We start from the raw sequence: 18,485 nt of genomic DNA, 5'->3' as shown, positions 1-18,485 counted from the left end.
GAAGGGCGTGCCCCGAACCCTGGAAAGCCTCCCGGGGACAAACCCTGCCCACGAAATCGCAGCCGTGGTCCAGGGTCCTGCACGCCCAACCCCGCCGGGGGCGGACAGCTCGCCGCACGTGACCTCTCGGTCCGGGACTCCAACCCTCCGGCATTGGGGCGTGGCCTCGAGGGGCGGTCGAGCGGCGATTGGCCGGGAGGTGGGGCCTGCGCCGTGCGCTCGGAGGGAGAGGGGGATGAGGGTGTGGCCCGACAGGCCGGAGAGGGCTGCGATTGGCTTGGGGGAGTGGCCACGGGCGGCAGGCGGCGGGTGGGGCCGGAGGCGGCGGGAGTCCCGGCTGCGAGCCGTGCACCTGAGAGCCGACGCCCGTGTCCCCGAAGCTGCACCCGCCGCTGTCCCCGCCGCCATGAACCGCTTCAAGGTGTCCAAGTTCCGGCACACGGAGGCTCGGCAGCCCCGCCGCGAGGTAAGCCCGGCTTCCGTAGCCCCTTGCCCGGCGGCAACCCTTCCTCCGCCCCTGGCCCAGCGCGGGGACCCCCCCACCCCGAGCCCGCCTGCCCCAGGGGCGCCCCCTTAAGGCCCGGGTCAGGCGTCCAGGCCGCCCTGTGGCCGCGCGGCGGTCAGAGCCTGGAGCTCCTGGGACACTGGGCTCTCGTTGAGCACCGAGGTCCTGCCTCGCAACGGGACCCCCGAGGCGGCGCCGCCCGCCTGGTGGGGCCGAGGCCTGAGGCCTACGAGGCTGCCTGCCTTCCCGGCTTCCGGTCGGCCTCGCCTGGGAGCCACAGCGCCTCCTCCCCGCCTCCTCGATCGCCCCTGCCCGGGGCTGGGGTGCGAGAGAGATGCTCCTCTCTGTCCTGGCCTTGGAGAGTCCGGGTGTGTCACTGGAGAGGGGGAACTCCTCGACCAGAGATGCGCGCCTCCCTTGGGTTTCCGCCGGCATTTCCTCTCGCGGCTGGCTTGAGCTCTTCCCCTACTCAGGGTGATGCTGCCGAAGCCTGGGTGGGGCGTGGGAAGCCGAAGCAGGTGGAGGCCAGAGAAAGAGCTGAATCAGGTGGCGGGGGCGTCCCCAGGGCCCCCCGGAAAGGCAGGAGGCCTGATGAGGGATGTGCTTCAGAGTCGATGCCAGCCCCGGTCTGCAGTGAAACATTATTTGGAAGGCCTGGGAGTGTCTTCCAATAATGAAGAGGAGAAACTGACCTCTGGTGACCCCATCAGAGGCCATCTCACCTCAGGACAACCTGAAGCAGAAGCCTGGTTCTGATCTTCCGGACAGTGTTTCCGGGGCACGTCCCACGTGCCGTGTGCAGCTGCTGGAACCACAGTGGTGAACACAACAGCAATTTCCTCCCTCTCTGGTGCTTACAGGCTCAGGAGAGAGACAGACAGCAAGCATGCAGGCAGGCAAGGGCAGTGTAAGTTTTAATAAGTGCACTGGAGAACACACACGGTGGCGCTGGGATTAAGATGGAGATGGACCTAGAGGTGGAATTAACCTCGGTAGGGTAGTCCAGGACGTCAGCTGGGAGGAGGTGACATTTAAGCTAAGGCAGGAAGGGTGAGAAGCAGCTGGGCACTCGGGAAGAGTGGGGTGAGAAGGAGCCAGGTGGAGGAAGGAAAGTGGGGCAGGGTGGTTGGAGGGCAGTGAGAGGGAAGCATGATGTCAGATTAGTGCAGAGTGGGCCTGCAGAGCCCGAGAGCCCCAGGAAGAAGCTGGGTTTTCTTTTGAGTGCAGCGGGAGCCATCGAAGGGTTGAAGGGGTGGTGGCGGAGAGGTTCTCACATTTGCACTTAAGACCGTCGCTCGGTGTAGTCAGTATGCTTGGAGAGGTCTAGAGTGGACTTGAGGGACTCAGGTGGACTTGTTCCTGGTGGACTTCAATCCAGAAAGGCAAGCAGGCAGGTGTGGAACTAGAGATAGCAGAGAGAGCTTAACACGGTTTACATGTTAGGGAGATGGGAAGACAGGTGGTCTGTTCTCTTTGTCAGAACTATTGTATTTCCTGTCACTGTATTTGTACAGTAAACACGAGTCCAGAGGGAAGAATAATAGTGGATGATAACATCCTACCCCAGCAGGTGAACATTGAAATAGAAACTAGGGTGGTGGAGGTGGTTTCCGGGACACTGTCAGTGGGTGGGCTGGGACATGTGGGTGCTCGATGATCGTCAGGGATCCTGTGAGGTGCTGATAGAAGAAACATTGGGACCTCCTGAGCTCAGTCTTAGAAAAAGAGTTGCTCTGTTCTTCTCCTGGGGGTGTTAACATTATTGTCTATTCGTGGGGGTGCATCGTTCACCTGACTATAGGACTTCGTGGAAAGGCCTTGACTGTCCCCTTTCTGAGCTTGTGTATTTTCTCCCTCCGGGGCTTGGAGGAGACTCATACTTGGTGGAGACCTTCAGTAATGCCGTTGAGGAAGTTGAGTGCATCTATCTTAGATGCTCATTTCTCCTTTCTCTTCTCTCTCCCTTTTAACAGAGTCAGTCCCCACCCCCAGCCAACACACACACTGCCCAGTTAGCCCCTTAACTTCGTTCAGCCTGAGCTTCCTTCTGACATTTTCCTGCCCCTTATTAGAGAACTTACTTAATATTCAAAATTGACCCCCTTATGACAGGTTGTTGTTTCAAGGACATTTTTTGTATTTTCTAAGGGACTGTGCGTGGGGACAGGGTTTGATCCAAAAGCTGCATCTCTAATGGTGCAGCTTTAAGGTAGAGTCTCCCTCCAGTATGCCCTACTCCCTGCTTTAGGCAGAGCCCTAGCCAACCCTTTTTTTCTGTTGTTCTCTATTTTCAGGCCTGGATCGGTGACATTCGAGCAGGCACTGCCCCCTCATGTGGGAACCATATCAAAGCCAGCTGCAGCTTAATTGCATTCAACTCTGACCATCCAGGTAGGGAGGTGAACGTGGATGTGGAGAGTCAGACGTTGTCACCCTACCAAGGGCAGAAGGACAGCCTCATTGTAGGCCAGAGGCTTGGAGGGACCTCTCGGGGTTCAGAAGTCAGCACCATGAAGGGCCTTAGACGCCTGCAAAGCGGTCAATGTGCAGTAAGCAGATGGACTTCAGTTGGGCGTTTGACAGCACACGTTGTATAAACGTGTTGGCTGTGGTCTGGGGTGGGGGTGGGGGCTGTTGCTTTTGTTTCCAGCAGTCCCAATATGCAGCCCACTCCTCATGTCGGGGCAGCTGAGATCAATAGGGAGGTAAAAGCTCCCTGTGTTAGTTGGGACTCTGAAGGTTGCTAGTGATGACTCAGACCTCAAATTGACTTAAGCAAGAAACGGATAAAACAGATACAATTTGGTTTATATAACTAAATTTCAGGGGGTTCAGGCAAAGCTGTATCTCACTGTATCCTGTCCCTCAGCTCTGCTGCTCTTGGGTGACGGCTTCTTTCTCAAGTAGAATTGGGAAGGTGGCAGCTGGTGGCCCCGAGCCGACTACTAAGGCCAAACAGCGCCGTAGAGAGACAACTGTGTCTTTGCATAGTCGATGTCACAGAAGAGTCTTGTGTGGGGCAGGAACCGAACCCGGGCCAACCACTCCATCCAGAAGGACGTGGTCTTACTGTTGGTGGAGGCTCCGGGAAGGTCCGAGGCCAAGCTTTTGGGTCTCGTGTCCTCTGGGAGCCCTGGGCAGTAGATCCCCCATTAGGCCTGAAGTCAGAGCTCCTGTGTTTGTTTGATAGGTGTACTGGGCATCGTGCCTCTGGAAAGCCAGGGAGAGGACAAGAGACAGGTGACCCACCTGGGCTGCCATTCAGGTGAGTAGAGACTGGACCCAGGAAGCCTGCAACTCACCCCTCCTGCCCTGGGGCCAGGGATTCCTGCTCACCTGTTCCTGCACCCCCGTGGTTGGCTGGGCCCCTCCTGTCATCCTCTCTGTGGGAGAGCTGTTGCTGGTTGAGAACTCCAGCCTGGGCAGAGAGGAGGGAAGCTGGTGCTCCAGGTGGTCAGGCTGGAAGGAGGAGGGGTATGCACTGGCCTGTGGTCCAGGCTGCTGATGGCTCCCTGTCACCGTGGAAGACTCAAGCCCGTGTGGTTCTTAGCCCTGTGTTCTCGTCTAGAGCCCAGCAGATCACCTCTCACAGCAGGCATCCTCCCAGTCAGGCAGGCTGCTGAGGGCCCTCCAAGGAGGGGGCGGGTTGGGCTGCAGAGCCAGAGATGGGCCCTCACAAAGAGAGCTTTTGTCCACCCCTGCAGCTGCTCTGGGGGCGCCCAGCAGTCCGCCTGGCAGTCTGCCCGCATCGAGGGAACAGTTTGGTCTTCTCAGGCTGCAGCAGCGCCTCTTCTTTCCCCGTCCAGCTGCAGTGGCCACGGGCCCAGACCCTCTGGCCTGTGTTCCTGGCCGCCTGTTGGGTGGCCTGGGGTGAGAGAAGGGCGCTGATCCTTCATCCCCAGTCTGGGTGTGCAGCTCAGTGTCTCGGTCCTGATGCAGAGGGTGGCGGTTAATAAGATGATGGTAGTGAAGAATGATGGAGCTTTCCGTGGGCACTCAGTGCTGTCTTCATTTTCTTACCCCATCCTTGTTTAAAACTTAAAACTTTGTCAAGGTATTGTTTACACACTTATAAACATTGCTTGTTTTATATGACGCATTTGATGACTTTTGTTAAAGTAACAGGGTCGGGTATCCCACCATTGAGTTTTAGAGCATTTCCATTATCCTGGAAAGACCCCCCTCATGTCCCTTGGCAGTTAATGTGTTTGCCTCGGGCGCTGAAGCCTCAGGCATTCATGGACCTTTCTGCCTCTGCAGGAGGGGCTGTGAGCTACTGTGTGGCCAGAACTGGCCCGCTGCCTGTCTTTGTAAATAGTTTTATTGGAACACGGCCACGCCTCTTCATTGACTTACGGTCTGTGGCTGCTTTTCCCAACAACTGCAGAGCTAAGGAGATGGGTACCGTATGTCCCTCGAAGTCTGAAATGTTTTCTGTCCCGGCCTTCACAGAAAACGTTGGTTGATTTCTGCTCTGTGGACTGGCCTTCTCTGGATGTTTCACATAAATGGATTCACGTTATATGTAGCCTTTCAAATCTGGTCTGTTTCATTCGGCATTATGTCTTTGCGATCCATCTAATGTGGCCCATAGACGAGTTCTGCTTTCTCATACTTTTCTGAAGTAGGTTTCTATTTTTATTTTTTATCTGACTGCGCCATACAGTTTGCAGAATCTTAGTTCCCCGACCAGGGATTGAACCTGGAACCATGGCAATGAAAACACCAGGTCCTAACCACTGGACCACCAGTGAATTCCCAAGAAGTAGGTTTTTAAATAACCGATTTTTCAGCTAAGAAAACCAAGGCTCAAAGGGATTATTAGGAACTTAGCGATTTTGGCATTGCTGCTGGCAGAGCCAGAGCCAGAACCCAGATATTTTAGGTACACTGCTGTTGGCTTTGTGATTCTTCTTCACAGGGAAGCAGCCCCAAGTTGGAGCTGCATGTAGGGTGGTGAGGGCCCTGTTACTGGAAGCCGGACTGGGCTTTGTTGGTGGATCATAGCATCTCTGTGGCTCCAGCTTTTCAGCACCTCTGCCCAAGGGAGCAGCCTTGCCTGGAAACTGCTCCTGGGGGCGCTTCACTCCAGCTCCTCAGAATCTACCCTCGGGGCACAGGCACTCCTCTCCCCTTTGGGTGCTGGTTGAGGGTAGGGGGTTTTGGCTGTTTCTCTGACTTTGGGGTGCCCTGCCTTCTGGGACACCTTCTGCCTCTCAGCTCTCAGGTGGCGCTTTGGTCCGGGGAGCAGAAGGCTGGGCAGTATCTGGAGACCGTTTCTGCAGGACTGGGCTGGGAAGCAGTGGCCAGCAGCCTGCTCTGATGTGGGAAAGGCCGCAAGCTGTTGTGTTGAGGTTGTAGGTTCTGAAGCTGGGCTGACTGCCTGACCCTCAGCCTGGCCCCTTCTTAGCTGTGCAGCTCTGGACAAGTTACTTAACCTCTCTGTCCTCGTGTTTTCATCCTCCACTTGGGGATGAGGTCACACTGCCATCCTGAGGGTCGTTGTGAGGATTTGGTGAGATGGTGAGGATTTGGTGAGATGTAGGACCATGGTCAGGCCACGGTCCTACAGCCTAGCACAGCTGGGTGCCCAGATCGACTGCTGCTCATTCCCTTGGGGAGGCCAGAGTCTACACCCAGCCTGGGCCCTGCCCCGTCCTGTCAGGAGCCCACAGGGTTGGGTGGCAGGGATTCTGTGATTAGGAGTCCAGATTGGGGTTGCCCCAGAAGTGCCTGTCCCTGTCCACCCCTTCTCTTCCTTGTCTCCAGGGTCCACTGGCCTGGGACGACAGTGTATCTGCTTGGCCCTGCCAGGGAGGCTGACAGGAGGGTGGTCACTGTGCTCCTTGCCTTGGTGACTCGGGCCTGGCTGTCCTGCTCACATCTCAACCAGCTCTACCCCGCTGAAGCCCCCAGTCTCACTTCCCTTCTGGGCTCTGGCTCATTCCGTGTGCTCCATCCCCCCTCCTCATCCCCCTAGAGCTCAGCAGTTCAGGTTTTTTCAGTTGCAAGGATCTGAGACCAACTCCAGCTTTCATAAGCCACAGAGGGGTTTATTGGGAGACTCTTGGGAAGCTTCCAGAACTGAAGGAGCAACTGGACACACAGGCCTTGGGAGGGTCCTGCTCAGAGCTGACCGCTGCCTCCCGGCTGGCTGCTCTCCACCCGGGCCAGTCCCTAAGGTGCCCTGCCATTCGGCCTCCTGTTCCCGGTCTTGTTCCCTTCAGAGAGAAGCTGGCACCTGGGCTTGGGGCGAGTGAGCTCCTAGGTCGGCAGTGCCACCCCAGCCCCCTCCTGCCCGGTGCCCTGACCTGTGCCACCCTCAGTGTTCTCCCGGGCCCACTGTGCCCCTCCAGGAAGCCCCCCTCCATGCTCAGCCCTCCTCTGGCTGCATCCGCAGAGAAGTGCATGTCCCTGTGGAGGTGGGGAGGGTCCATGAGCGCTGAGTGGCCTGTGGTCTGTCCTGTTTGTGATTCCCTTGGGGGCTGACACTTGTGTCCGTTCACCTGAACTGGGCTCTGGATTTCGGGCGAATGCAGGTGCCTGGTGATGTGGGGAGCTTCCTACCCATCCTACCAGTCTCCTGCTGCTGGGCCCTTGGCCACTGGGGGCAACAGGGCTCTGGGCCTGTGTCTGGCAGGTGGGTACTGTGGCGTTCGCCCACCATCTCTAGAGTGCACTCCCCTTGAGGATTTCCAGCCTGCCATCGTGTGGGCAGAGGGGTCAGCCCGGAGGCCCTGGGCTGTGGTTCGGCCTTGGGAGAGGGCACAGTGGATTGGAACAGGACATTCGTCCTCGTCTGGCCATGTCAGCTGTTTCTCTCCCACAGACCTGGTCACGGACTTGGACTTCTCCCCCTTCGATGACTTCCTCCTGGCCACGGCCTCAGCCGACAGGACGGTGAGCAGAGCGGCTGGAAGACCTGTTTGAGGCCTTATGAGGCCCAGGGCCCTGCTGGTTCCCAGTCCAACCCCTCCTGCTAAGTCCCGCCCCCGCCCAACATCAGCTTTTGTGTGCCTCCGGGAACTTGCTCTGAGCCAGGGCCGTGACCCATGCCCTGCTGCTCGGCTCCTGCAGACAGGAGGGCCCAGGTAGTGGGAGGCCTGAAGGGAACAGAGCAGAGCACCTGGCTCCCCCACTCCCACATCTTCCCCTCGGCCCCTGAGCCCTCCCCCTCCCTTACCCTGGGGTGGGGGCACCCAGGACAAGGCTGGATGGAGGCAGCGAGACCCCCTCCTGCCCCACGCCAGCCCTGGGCTTAGAGACTCACTCTTTTCTGCAGGTGAAACTGTGGCGACTGCCGTTGTCTGGCCAGGCACTGCCCTCGGGGCCCGGGCTGCTGCTGGGCCCCGAGGACGCCCAGGTGGAGGTGCTGCAGTTCCACCCCACCGCCGACGGCGTCCTGCTGAGCGCGGCAGGCAGGGCCGTGAAGGTCTGGGACGCCACCAAGCAGCAGCCCCTCACAGGTAGGGCCACCGCAACGGCCCCTCCCCGGGCAGCCCCGTCTGGCAGCATTTTCTGTCTGTTTGCAATTTTGGTAACGTGAGTTTCAAGACATGTGTTGGGTTTCACACGTGTGTGATATATATGTATATGTAGCTACGTGTATATGTGTGTGTATGTATCTGTGTATTTGTTCACCTGTGTACGTATATATAATTTACAAGACTTGTTAACAAGCACCCTGACCCTCCCCACTTTCCATAGACGTCTGTTTTCACCTCATTTGGCTGTTTTTTCTGCTCTCTCTTTCATATGTCTAAATAACTTCCTTATACTGTTATTTCTTGAATTGTGTGTCATTTCAGTTTTGAAAGCCGACTGCTAATTTCTCCTGTAGGAGATAAGAATTTTGCTGTCTCCACTACTTGCCCCTCCCCCCTACAGAGCTGCTTCTTCATTTCCCCCAGTGTAGTGTCCTGGTCCATTGGACTGCTACAACAGAATCCCACAGACTGGGATTATAACTGGGTTGTAAACAACATTGATTTCTCAGTTTCGGAGTCTGCAGGTCTGAGATCCAGGCACTGGAGAGGACCTGGTTCCTGGTTCGCAGGTGGCCGTCTCTTCACACGGAGGCAGGAGTGAGGGAGCTCTCGGGGGTCTCTCTTATAAGAGCACTGAGCCCTTTCATGAGTGTGACCTCATCATCTCCCAGAGGCCCTGCTTCCAGATTCCATCCCAGTGGGAGTTAGGTTTCAACCTGTGAATTTGGGGGCACACCAACATTTAGACCACGAATAAGTAGCGACAGCTGTGGGTCAGATTCTTTAATGTTTGAGTGGTTTTGACCCATCAGCATGACCCACCACGGAGCCTAGGCGTTTTCTGTGACAGCGTCACCAAATCCTTTCTGTGGAGTCCTCCTGGACAAGCTCATCCCCTTTTTAGGGGAAAGACGTGAAGCTCAGAGAACTGAAGGACAGACTTGCCCTGCAGGGCTGTGCAGACTGTCCAGGGTTGTGCAGGGTCACCGTGGTGGTGTCCCCTCCTCTGGGGCAGGGACAAAGGGCCAACAGCATAATGGGGTGTCTGAGGGACCTGCCTTCTGACAGCATCAGTTCCTGAGAAGTCACTCAGTGTTCACCATGGAGCTGTCTTGTGCCCCAAGGGACCTGAAATTCAAGGTGCTCCTCGCCCCCAGCATGCTCCTGGTGCAGTTGAGACCAGCCCGACCTTGCAGTGGAGGTGAAGGCCACCAGGCGGTGTGTCATCAGGGAGTCACCGCAGCTGTAACTTCCATCTCAGGTCCTTCTCGTCTGCCCAGCACTGTGCCGATGGCTTCACACAGGGGGCTGTTGCCATTCCCGTGTAGTAGCTATGGTTAAATAACGTGACTGAGGCCGCAGTGCAAGCGGGTGACAGGGCTAGGATTAACTTGGGGATAGACCTTGGCATGGTAGTTACCTTGGGCTGCAGAAAGAGTTACCCCCAAACCCAGAGGCTTAAGAGAACTGAAAACATTTATCAGCGCCAGGGATTTGGGAGCAGCTTAGCTGGGTGGCTCTGGCTCAGGGTTTCTCATGAGGTCAGGGGTCCCACTGTCAGCTGGGGCTGCCGTCACCTGAAGGCTGGACTGGGCCAGGAGGATCCGTGTTTTAGGTGGTTCACTCTCGCGGTGCAGGCTATGGGTAGGAGGCCTCAGTTCTCCCCTGTCGGCCTCCCCGTGGGCTGCTTGATCACCCTCACCACATGGCAGCTGCTTCTCCAGGGGACAGTCCCAGAGAAGCAGCAAGGAGGAGGCCACGGTGCGGTTTATGCTGCAGCTTTGGGAGATGCATGCCCTCTGCAAAAAGCCAGTCACCAAGTCCTGCTCACACTCAAGAGGAAAGGACTTGGGCTGCACATTTTGTTCATGTATATTTTACATTTGTTTGGCTGCACCAGGGCTTAGTTGTGGCATGTGGGATCTAGTTCCTTGACCAGGGATCGAACCCAGGCCCCCTGCATTAGGAGTGCCCAGTTTTAGTCACTGGACCACCATGGAAGTCGCTGGGCTGCACATTTTGAAAGGAGAAGGTGTTAGTTTCCTAGGGTTGCCATAATAGAATACCACAAATTGAGGAACCTAAACATAACATTTATTATCTCGCAACTCTGGAGACCAGAGTCTGGAATCAAAGTGTTGGTAAGGTTAATTCCTTCTGAGGCTGCACAGGAGACTCTGGACCAGGTTCCCTGCCCAGTGCTCCCATGGCTCCCATGCTCCGCGGCTTCTAGTGCTCCCATGGCTCCCGTGCTCCATGGCTTCTGGTGCTCCCATGGCCCCAGGCTCCATGGCTTCTGGTGCTCCCATGGCCCCAGGCTCCATGGCTTCCGGTGCCCCGTGGCTCCCAGGCTCTGTGGCTTCTGGCGCTCCTGTAGCTCCTGAGCTTCTCAGCTTCCAGTGCTCCCATGGCTCCCGTGCTCTGTGGCTTCTGGTGCCCTGTGGCTCCCGGGCTCTGTGGCTTCTGGTACTCCCGTGGCTCCTGAGCTTCACAGCTTCCGGTGCTCCCACGGCTCCCGTGCTCCGTGGCTTCCGGTGCTCCCATGGTCCCTGTGCTCCGTGGCCTGTGGATGGCCGTCTTCCTCTGTTCACGTCTTCTCTCTGTGCATGTTTGTCTCTCGGTCTGATTTCACAAGGGCACCATTCATACTGGATCAGAGTCCGTCCTAGCATTATCAGCTTAACTTGATCATCTGCGAAGACCCTATTCCCAAATAAAGTCGCATTCATCGGTGCTGAGGATTGGGACTTTCACATCTTTTGGGGGGAGACACGATTCAGCCTGTAACTGGAGGGGTGTCAAAGAATTTGTGGACACATTTTAAAACTGTCATGCTATTCGGGGAGAGAGTGAGGAGGGCCCAAGCAGGTGCCCAGGGCAGGGGTGTGTGTGACACTTCCATGGGCTGTGTGGCCCACTGCAAGGGAATGGGGAGGCATGTTGGTGGTGGAGTGAGCGAGGTGACCCAGGATCAGGGAGCTGGCTGGGGATGTGGCCTGAGAAGGGTGGGGCTGAATGAAGCCTCACCCTCAACCTGGAGGCCCTGCTGCCCTGGCTCCTGCACAGAAGGCACCCTCCCAGCGGCTGCCCCTTCCCCAGAGATACCCCCAAGCCAGGCCCACCTGCACCCGCTTCCCTGAGACCTTCACTGCCCGGGACAGAGTCGGGGGGACCCTGGACCCCTCCTGACCTTGGCTGCTTCTCTGCAGAGCTGGCAACCCACGGGGACCTGGTGCAGGGTGCCGCCTGGAGCCGGGACGGAGCCCTGCTGGGCACGACATGCAAGGTAAGGGTGGGCGGTGAGACGCGAGAATGTGCCTGCCAGGGCCTGAGGCATGCCCGGCTCTGCCAGGGCCGTCACGTCGCAGAGCCTAGGACCCCAGCAGTACCTGTGAGGCTCCGCGGTACTTGGGGGTCAGCAGAGAACTCAAGCCAGGATGGCTGTTCCTCTCTGCTACCCTCACTCCTCGGGCTCATACTTGTCTCTCGAAGCCCCCGACCCACTAAGGAAAGCCCTGCACTGGCCCTTGGGGGCTCCCGTCATCACCCTCAGCCAGCGCCTCCTGGCTGCTGGCTACTTTGTGACCGTGGCGGAGGGTTGTGTCAGGCAGCATCCACAGCGGGGCACTGTGCCTGCCCCCCTCCCCCAGGCAGTCAGCAGGCCTCAGGATCCTCTGTGACATCAGGTCCTGTGCTGGTGGGGGCGGCCGATGTAGGTCCGGGGATCATAGATGAAAAGACAGTCGTGACCCCTGACGGTGACCCAGGCTGTTTAAAGAGGGATCAGAGGTGCTTTGAGTGGTTGGAGAGGCCAGGGAGGCCTGGCCTCCGACTGGGGGCTGGGAGGGGAGGGCTCCTGGTGCGGGGCCGGGGGAGCAGGCTGTGGCGGAGGGCAGAACCGTGAGCACACCGTCACGCTTGTCACTGTAGAAGCAGCTGGAAAGCAGCGGAGTGTTTAAAGCCAGACAGGGTGGGGTGTGAGGGGAGCAGGTCTGCACCGTGAGGCTCCCCGGCCACAGTGTGGACAGGGGAAGGAAGGAGGGGTGTCCAAAGCAGAGGTGGAACGACCTTCGAGGGAGGGAAGGAGGAGCCTTCTGGGCGGGGGGCGATGCAGGCAAGACAGAATACCCGTGAGGGCTGGGAGGGTCACGAGGCTGGCTCCCCGGTTGCAGGCTGGAGGAGGGCCTGCCCCCAAGACTGGGGTTGGAGGCCCCTGGGACGTCCCAGTGATGTCCGTTGAGTCCAGGGACTGGGCTTTGGGCAACGGTCTGAGCTGAAGGTGGGGGCCTGTGTTCATGTGGCACCCGCAGAGGGACTGGAGCCCCGAGTGGGAGGGAAGGGGTGAGAGGAGGGAGAGGGAGCGAGGAGGGACAGAACCCGCGAGGAGACAGGGAGCCCCTGGTTGGGGGAGGACGCATCCGGGGCGGAGTCTGCATGGAAGCAGCTGACAGCGTACGCGGGACTCGAGTCTTGCAGGAGCCTGTGGGGTGTCTTCTGCCTGAAGCCGCCCGTGAAGGAAGGAGCCTACACAGGCTCTTATGGGAAGTGTGGCTCAGGCTTCCCAGGGACAGAGGTCGGGGCTACCCAGCTGAGGAGGGGACAGGTGTCCCAGGCAGAGGGACTGACCTAGACACAGTCCTCACAGACACCGAAAGAGACAGGGAGGGAGGAGACATGGAGACAAGGAGGGAAGGGGATTGTCACCAAGTGTTTCCTTTGGATCACCCAAGTACAGTATTTTGCTGTCACTTCAGTCGTGTCTGACTCTTTATGACCCCATGGACCGTAGGCCGCCAGGATCCTCTGTCCATGGGATTCTGCAGGCAACAATGCTGGAGTGGGTTGCCATTCCCTTCTCCAGGGGATCTTCCTGACCCAGGCAGGGATCAAACCTGCATTGGCAGGCAGGTTCTTTACCACTAGCACCACCCGGGAAGCCCAAGTATAGTGTTGGGTTGACCGAAACGTTATATCTGGGTTTTTCCATAGCATCTTTTCTCTTTTTTTTTTCCCCTTAATATTTATTTATTTATTTGGCTGGGCTGGGTCTTAGTTGTGGCATGTGGGATTTTTAGTTGGGGGCTGTGGAATCTAGTTCCCTGACCAGGGATCGAACCCAGGCCCCCTGCCTTGGGAGTGCAGTCTTAGCCACCGGACCACCAGCAAAGTCCCTCTGTACATAGTATCCACATTACTCTACCCTGTACTTTTTTTTGTCCAGCATAATAATCATTTTTTCTTTCAGCTTATCAAAAATTTAAGGCATGTCACAGGAAACATTTTATCGCATAGATTCAGTTTGCTTAGTGGAGCGCCTGCTCTCAGAAGTGTGGATCGCTTCTACTTGGCCCCACCGTGTTACAGACTATAACATTTGGATGTATCTCTATAAAGGGTTGTTTCCCTGTGTTCTGTGACTTCCTTAGCTTGGAGCAGGGGCAGACTTTTTCTGTGAAGAGCCTGGTGGTAGAGACTCCAGGTTCTGCAGGCCAGACTGTCTCCCTCAGTGCCGCCTGGTAATAACGCGGCAGCCGTGGACAGTACATGTGTGACGTGACAGCTGCAGCCTCGTGGCCAGTCCAGCCTGTGGCCTCTGCCCCACGTCCCCTCGGCTCCAGGCCCCCACCCCAGCCCCAGGCAGGATGTCTGGGGAGCAGGTGTCCAGGGGCTGGACATGGGTCATTTCCTGTGGAGCAGCCAGAGGTGCCAGCCCTCCCCGGAGCTCATGGCCCAGCTGGGCCTGGTGTGAACCGGACCGCAGTGTGGTTGGAGCCCCCAGAGGGGTCACAAATGAGGCTGCAGAGGGATTAATCGGGAGGCAGGTGTGTCTCCCGGGGGTCCTGCCGTGTTCAGAGGCCGCCAGTGAAGGCGTGCGGCCACGGGGAGGGGAGGGTGGGCTGAGGGCAAGTGAGGATGTGTTTTGAAAGGCATTAGGCACCCTGGCTGGGGGCCTAGCATACGGGGTGACCTGATCAGATGGCGCTGTGGGGGTGGGATGATGGCGAGGAGCACGGCGGCCTGCGAGAGGGCAGGACAGTGAGGAGTGACTCCCTTGGGAGGGACTGCCAGAGCCCAGGAGAACCTAGAGAACCCCAGGCGGAATGAGAGCCTCCGGTCTGGGGCTTGTGTATGGAGGGCTTGGGGCTGCATGGGAACTGTCCCTATTGAGACAAGGGGCTCACACTGTCCCCACGCTGACCGTGTGTGTGGCTGTGGGTGGCGATGCGGGAGGGGTGACCGCTGTGGGCCCTCAGCATCCAGGGCTGAAGGCTCTCACTACCCAGCCTGCGGCCAGGCTACCCCCGAGGTACCACCCCCAGGGGCTCCCAAGCTCCAGACTGGCCTCCTGCTTTGCCAGGGTGGAGGTAGGGGGGTGTTGTCCAGCCCCTTCTCCCCAGCGGTCTGAGCTCCATTTAGCATCAAAATTGGGTGCGAACTGGGGCAAGTGGAGAGAGAAGATCCATCTAGTCATAGAGCCCCACTTCCCCATCGGGTCCCAAGGCGGTGACTCAGATCCTTGCCTACTTGGTGTCTTCATGGGGAGGATTGGTGGGGCCATCCAGCTCCGAGTCTGGTGGAACTCTGGCCCTCTGCACCCGGAGCCCAAAGGCGCAGGGACAAGAAGCAGAGATTGCCCAAGGGCATCGCTGGGGTGGTGCCCGGTGGAGGCCCCCCCGCCCCCTCAGTTGCTCTGCCTGTGGTTGCTCAGTCCAGCTCTGCGGGCTGGACCCCGCAAGCCCCTTCCTGCTCTCCTCCCAGCTGCTGCCACTGTGGGAAAGAAAAAGTGGCCACTAGGGGGCACACTGCCCCCACAGATGGTGGACGTGTCCAGCTAGGCCCCCTCGGCAGGGTGGGCTGAGCCCGTGAGCCCAGTGCTGTGCTGACCCCGCTGCCCAGCCCTGCAGCCCCCATCAGCGCTGCGCCAGCCCCCAGTGCCCTGTCTGAACCCTGGTCTGGACCTGACACTGGGATTCTAAACTCCATGGCCCAGCTCCCCAGGTGCCTCTGACCTCTGAGAATTGCTGCTGTCACACCCAGCCCACCCTGGCTTTTCCCAGGTCATGGAGCACGTGAGTGGTGGAGCTGGAGTCCTAACCCTGGCCCTTTGGTTGCCACGGTGGGGGGAGTGCCCTTTGCTGCCAGGAGGCCTTCTCTCTTGCCTGTCACCTCGAGATCCAGTCCCTGCCACTGCTTGACCCGCCCTCCGTCTGGCTCCTGCTGCTGTCTCTGTCCTCAACCTCCGGTGGTTCTTTCCTGGCCCCCGCTGTCTTTTCTGAGTCTATTGCTGTCTCTCTCTGTGTCTCTGTTTTTCCCTATTCTCTCTGTCTCTCACTGTTCTTTCTGCCTCTGTCCTGTGTCCCTCACTGGCCCCATCTGTCTGATCTCTGTCTCTAAGCAAACTCGTCCCGAACCTGAGATTGTGGAGTGGACAGTGCCTCAGGGTTAATCCCTGGACTGTGCCTGGTGCCCACCTGGCACATAGCAAGGGCTCAGTAAACTACAGCCGCAAGGCCGTGCTGGGCGAGACCCAAGAACCCTGGGACCCTGCCGGGTGTCAGGAAGACGTGGCTTTCAAGGACTTTCCAGGCTGGACCCCTGCCTTGTCCATCTGTGTGCTTGCCCAGTCCCCCTCATTTATGCCATGCCCTCCCCACATGACTTTGTCTTCCCTACACATCATGTGCCAGCAGACTCCCGTCTCCTCATGTTCGATCATGCTCTGTCCTCTTCCTTGAATGCCTTTCCCTTTCCAGCCCAAGCTCCACTTGTCCTTTGGGCTCAAGTCAGGTCTGGTTCCTCCCTAGAGTTACCTGTGACCACCTCTGAGTGGCAGACACCAGCACTGTCTGCATCCCAGGCACCCGGGAGGGACCAGGCAGTCAGGGCCGGGAGTCGTATATCCCCTTCCATCCCCGCTCCATCTTGCATCAGTGAGGTACTGTTGTTACAGTTAAACCAGTGTTGCTACAGTAACTAAAGCCCACAGTTTACATTAGGGTTCACTCCACGTACTTCCTGTGGGTTCCCACAAGTGCACGACATCATGTGTCCCTCATCACAGCATCACACAGGATAGTTCTGCTCCTCTAAGAAAGTGGCCCGTGCTTAACCCGTTCAGGCCTGCCTGCCTCTTCCCAGACCCCCAGCAACCACTGATCTTGGATGTTGAGTGTCACATAGGTGGAATCATGGAATGTGTAGCCTTTCCAGATTGAATTCTTTCATTTACTTAGTAATACGCATTTATGTATGGGTCTTCCCTACCTTTTTGTGGACTGATAGCTATTTTATAAATTTTGGCGTAAAAACATATAAAGTTTACTACTGTAACCATTCTAAGTGTACAGTTATCATATTAAGTATTTTACATTGTTCTGAAGTTGGAACTCTGCACCCATTGAACAACTTCTCTTTGCCCCCTTTTCCAGGCCCTTGTAATCATTTTACTTTCCACACCTAGGAATTTGACTACTTTAAACACCTCATATAAGTAGAATCATACACTGTTTGTCTTCCTGTAACTGACTGACTTTATTTAGCATAATGTCCCTCAGTAGTGTTAGTCGCTGTCGTGTCTGACTCTTTGTGACCCCATGGACTGTAAGAATACTGGAGTGGGTTGCCATTTCCTTCTCCAGGGGATCTTCCTGACCCAGGGATTGAACCCAGGTCTCCTGCATTGCAGATAGATTCTTTACTCTGAGCCACCAGGGAAGCCCGTAATGTCCTTAAGCTTCCTCTGTATTATAGCATGTGACGTAATTTCCTTTTTCATTCTGAATAATGTTTCACTGAATGCGTTTTGTTTATCCATTCATCAGTCAGTGGACCCTTGGATTGCCTCTGGATCTTGGATTTTGTGAATAATGCTGCTATGAACATGGGTGTGCAAGTATTTCTTTGTGACCTTGTTCCCAGTTCTTTTGGGTTTATACACAGAAGTGGAATTGCTGGATCATATGGTAATTCTATTTTTAATTTTTTGAGGAACTGCTTGACTGTTTTCCGTATCATCTGTACCGTTTTATATTCCCACAAACAGCGCATAAGGGTTCCAACTTTCCACATCCTCACCAACACTTGTTATATTCTGTTTTTTTTTTTTTTAATTAATTCATTTATTTTTGGTCACACCCAATGGCATGTGGAACTGGCCCAACTAGGAGTCAAACCCATGCTCCCTGTATCGGAAGGGTAGAGTCTTAAACTCCCGACCACAAGGGAAGTCCTATTCTGGGGTTTTTTGACAGCAGCCATTCCGTTGATGTGAGATGCAAAATCTTAACCATGATTTTAATTTCTGTTTCTCTGGGGATTAATCGTTCAACATCTTTTCACATGCTTGTTGGCCATTTGTGTATCTTTGGAGAAATGTCTATTGAAGTCCTGTGCCCATTTTTAATTGGATTATTTGGGGTTTTTTTGTTGTTGTATGAGTTCTTTATATTGTCAAACGCAAGGTCACCGAGGTTTTCTCATATGCTGTTTTCTAGAGGTTTTCTAATAAAGGTTGGCGTGTTAACGTTTAAGTCTGTGACCCAGTCTTAGTTGATGTCTGTGAAAGACGTAAAGTCCGTGCCTAGATTGACACCCAGTCCCACACCCGTGTCTGTGGACACCCAGTTCCAGTGCCATTTGTTGCAAAGACTGTCTTTTTGCTCCTGTGTTGAAGACCAGCTGGCTGTGGCTAAGGGGGTCTCTCTCTGTGCTATGTTCTGTTCCGTTGGTCTGTTTGTCTGTCTTGTGTGGACCCACACTGTCCTGACTCCCAGAGCTCTAGGATATACTCCAGAGCAGCCATCCTCCACCATCGTTCTCCTCCTTTTCTGCTGTGTCGACATTCTGAGTCTCTTCCCTGTCCACATAAAGTTCAGAATCAGTGGGTTGATATTCACAAAGTAACTTGTCAGGATTTTCATTGGGATCGTATTGAATCTGTGTGTCAAGTTGGGAAGAACTGATATCTTGACAATACTGAGTGTTCCTGACTGTGAACACGGATTAGCTCTCTGTTTAATTCTGTGATTTCTTTCATCAGAGTTTGATAGTGTTCCTTGTGTACATCTTATACATATTTTGTTAGATGTGTAGCTAAATATTTCTGGGTTTTTTTTGGGGGGGTGCTGATACAAGCAGTATTGTTTTTCATTTCGAATTCCAATTGTTCATTGCTGGTTGATTGTTGTTTGAAGTAAGAAAATATGAACTATGCTGATTGAAACAAAGGGGAGCCATGCTAAGATGTAAAAAGGAAAAGCTGACCGCCCCTCACCTGCCTCAGCCCTGGTTCCCAGTGTTAACACACGTCCCGTGCCTGTCAAGACCTTTCTCCTTACTCAGCACTCTTGCAAAACATACAGGAATGTGGTCAGGCAAATGGAGGTTTTGTTTATTTTTAACCACAGTAGAATGACACCACCACGAATTACTGGGCATCTTCCCTTTTGCATTTAACAATTCATCACGGCCAAGCCTGTAAACAGTCAGTGGAT

General features: G+C 55.8%; 1 protein-coding gene across 4 annotated transcripts in view; it reads left to right on the top strand.

Annotated features, from left to right (window-relative positions):
• The first annotated feature begins 354 nt into the window (after positions 1 to 354).
• Positions 355 to 18,485, top strand: part of CORO7 (coronin 7) — a 53,069-nt gene continuing 34,938 nt past the window's right edge. For 2 of the 4 annotated variants that reach the window (XM_005224484.5, XM_059881335.1), the window contains exons 1-6: positions 355 to 466; positions 2,800 to 2,896; positions 3,696 to 3,770; positions 7,335 to 7,405; positions 7,788 to 7,971; positions 11,202 to 11,278. In XM_005224484.5, coding sequence (XP_005224541.1) covers positions 407 to 466; positions 2,800 to 2,896; positions 3,696 to 3,770; positions 7,335 to 7,405; positions 7,788 to 7,971; positions 11,202 to 11,278 — 564 coding nt within the window. In that variant the 5' untranslated portion in view covers positions 355 to 406. 4 annotated transcript variants of the gene reach the window in all.

The sequence above is a fragment of the Bos taurus genome, chromosome 25 (assembly GCF_002263795.3).
Source record: "Bos taurus isolate L1 Dominette 01449 registration number 42190680 breed Hereford chromosome 25, ARS-UCD2.0, whole genome shotgun sequence".
In the NCBI taxonomy this organism is placed as follows: domain Eukaryota; kingdom Metazoa; phylum Chordata; class Mammalia; order Artiodactyla; family Bovidae; genus Bos; species Bos taurus.
This window is presented reverse-complemented; position numbering and strand designations above follow the sequence as displayed.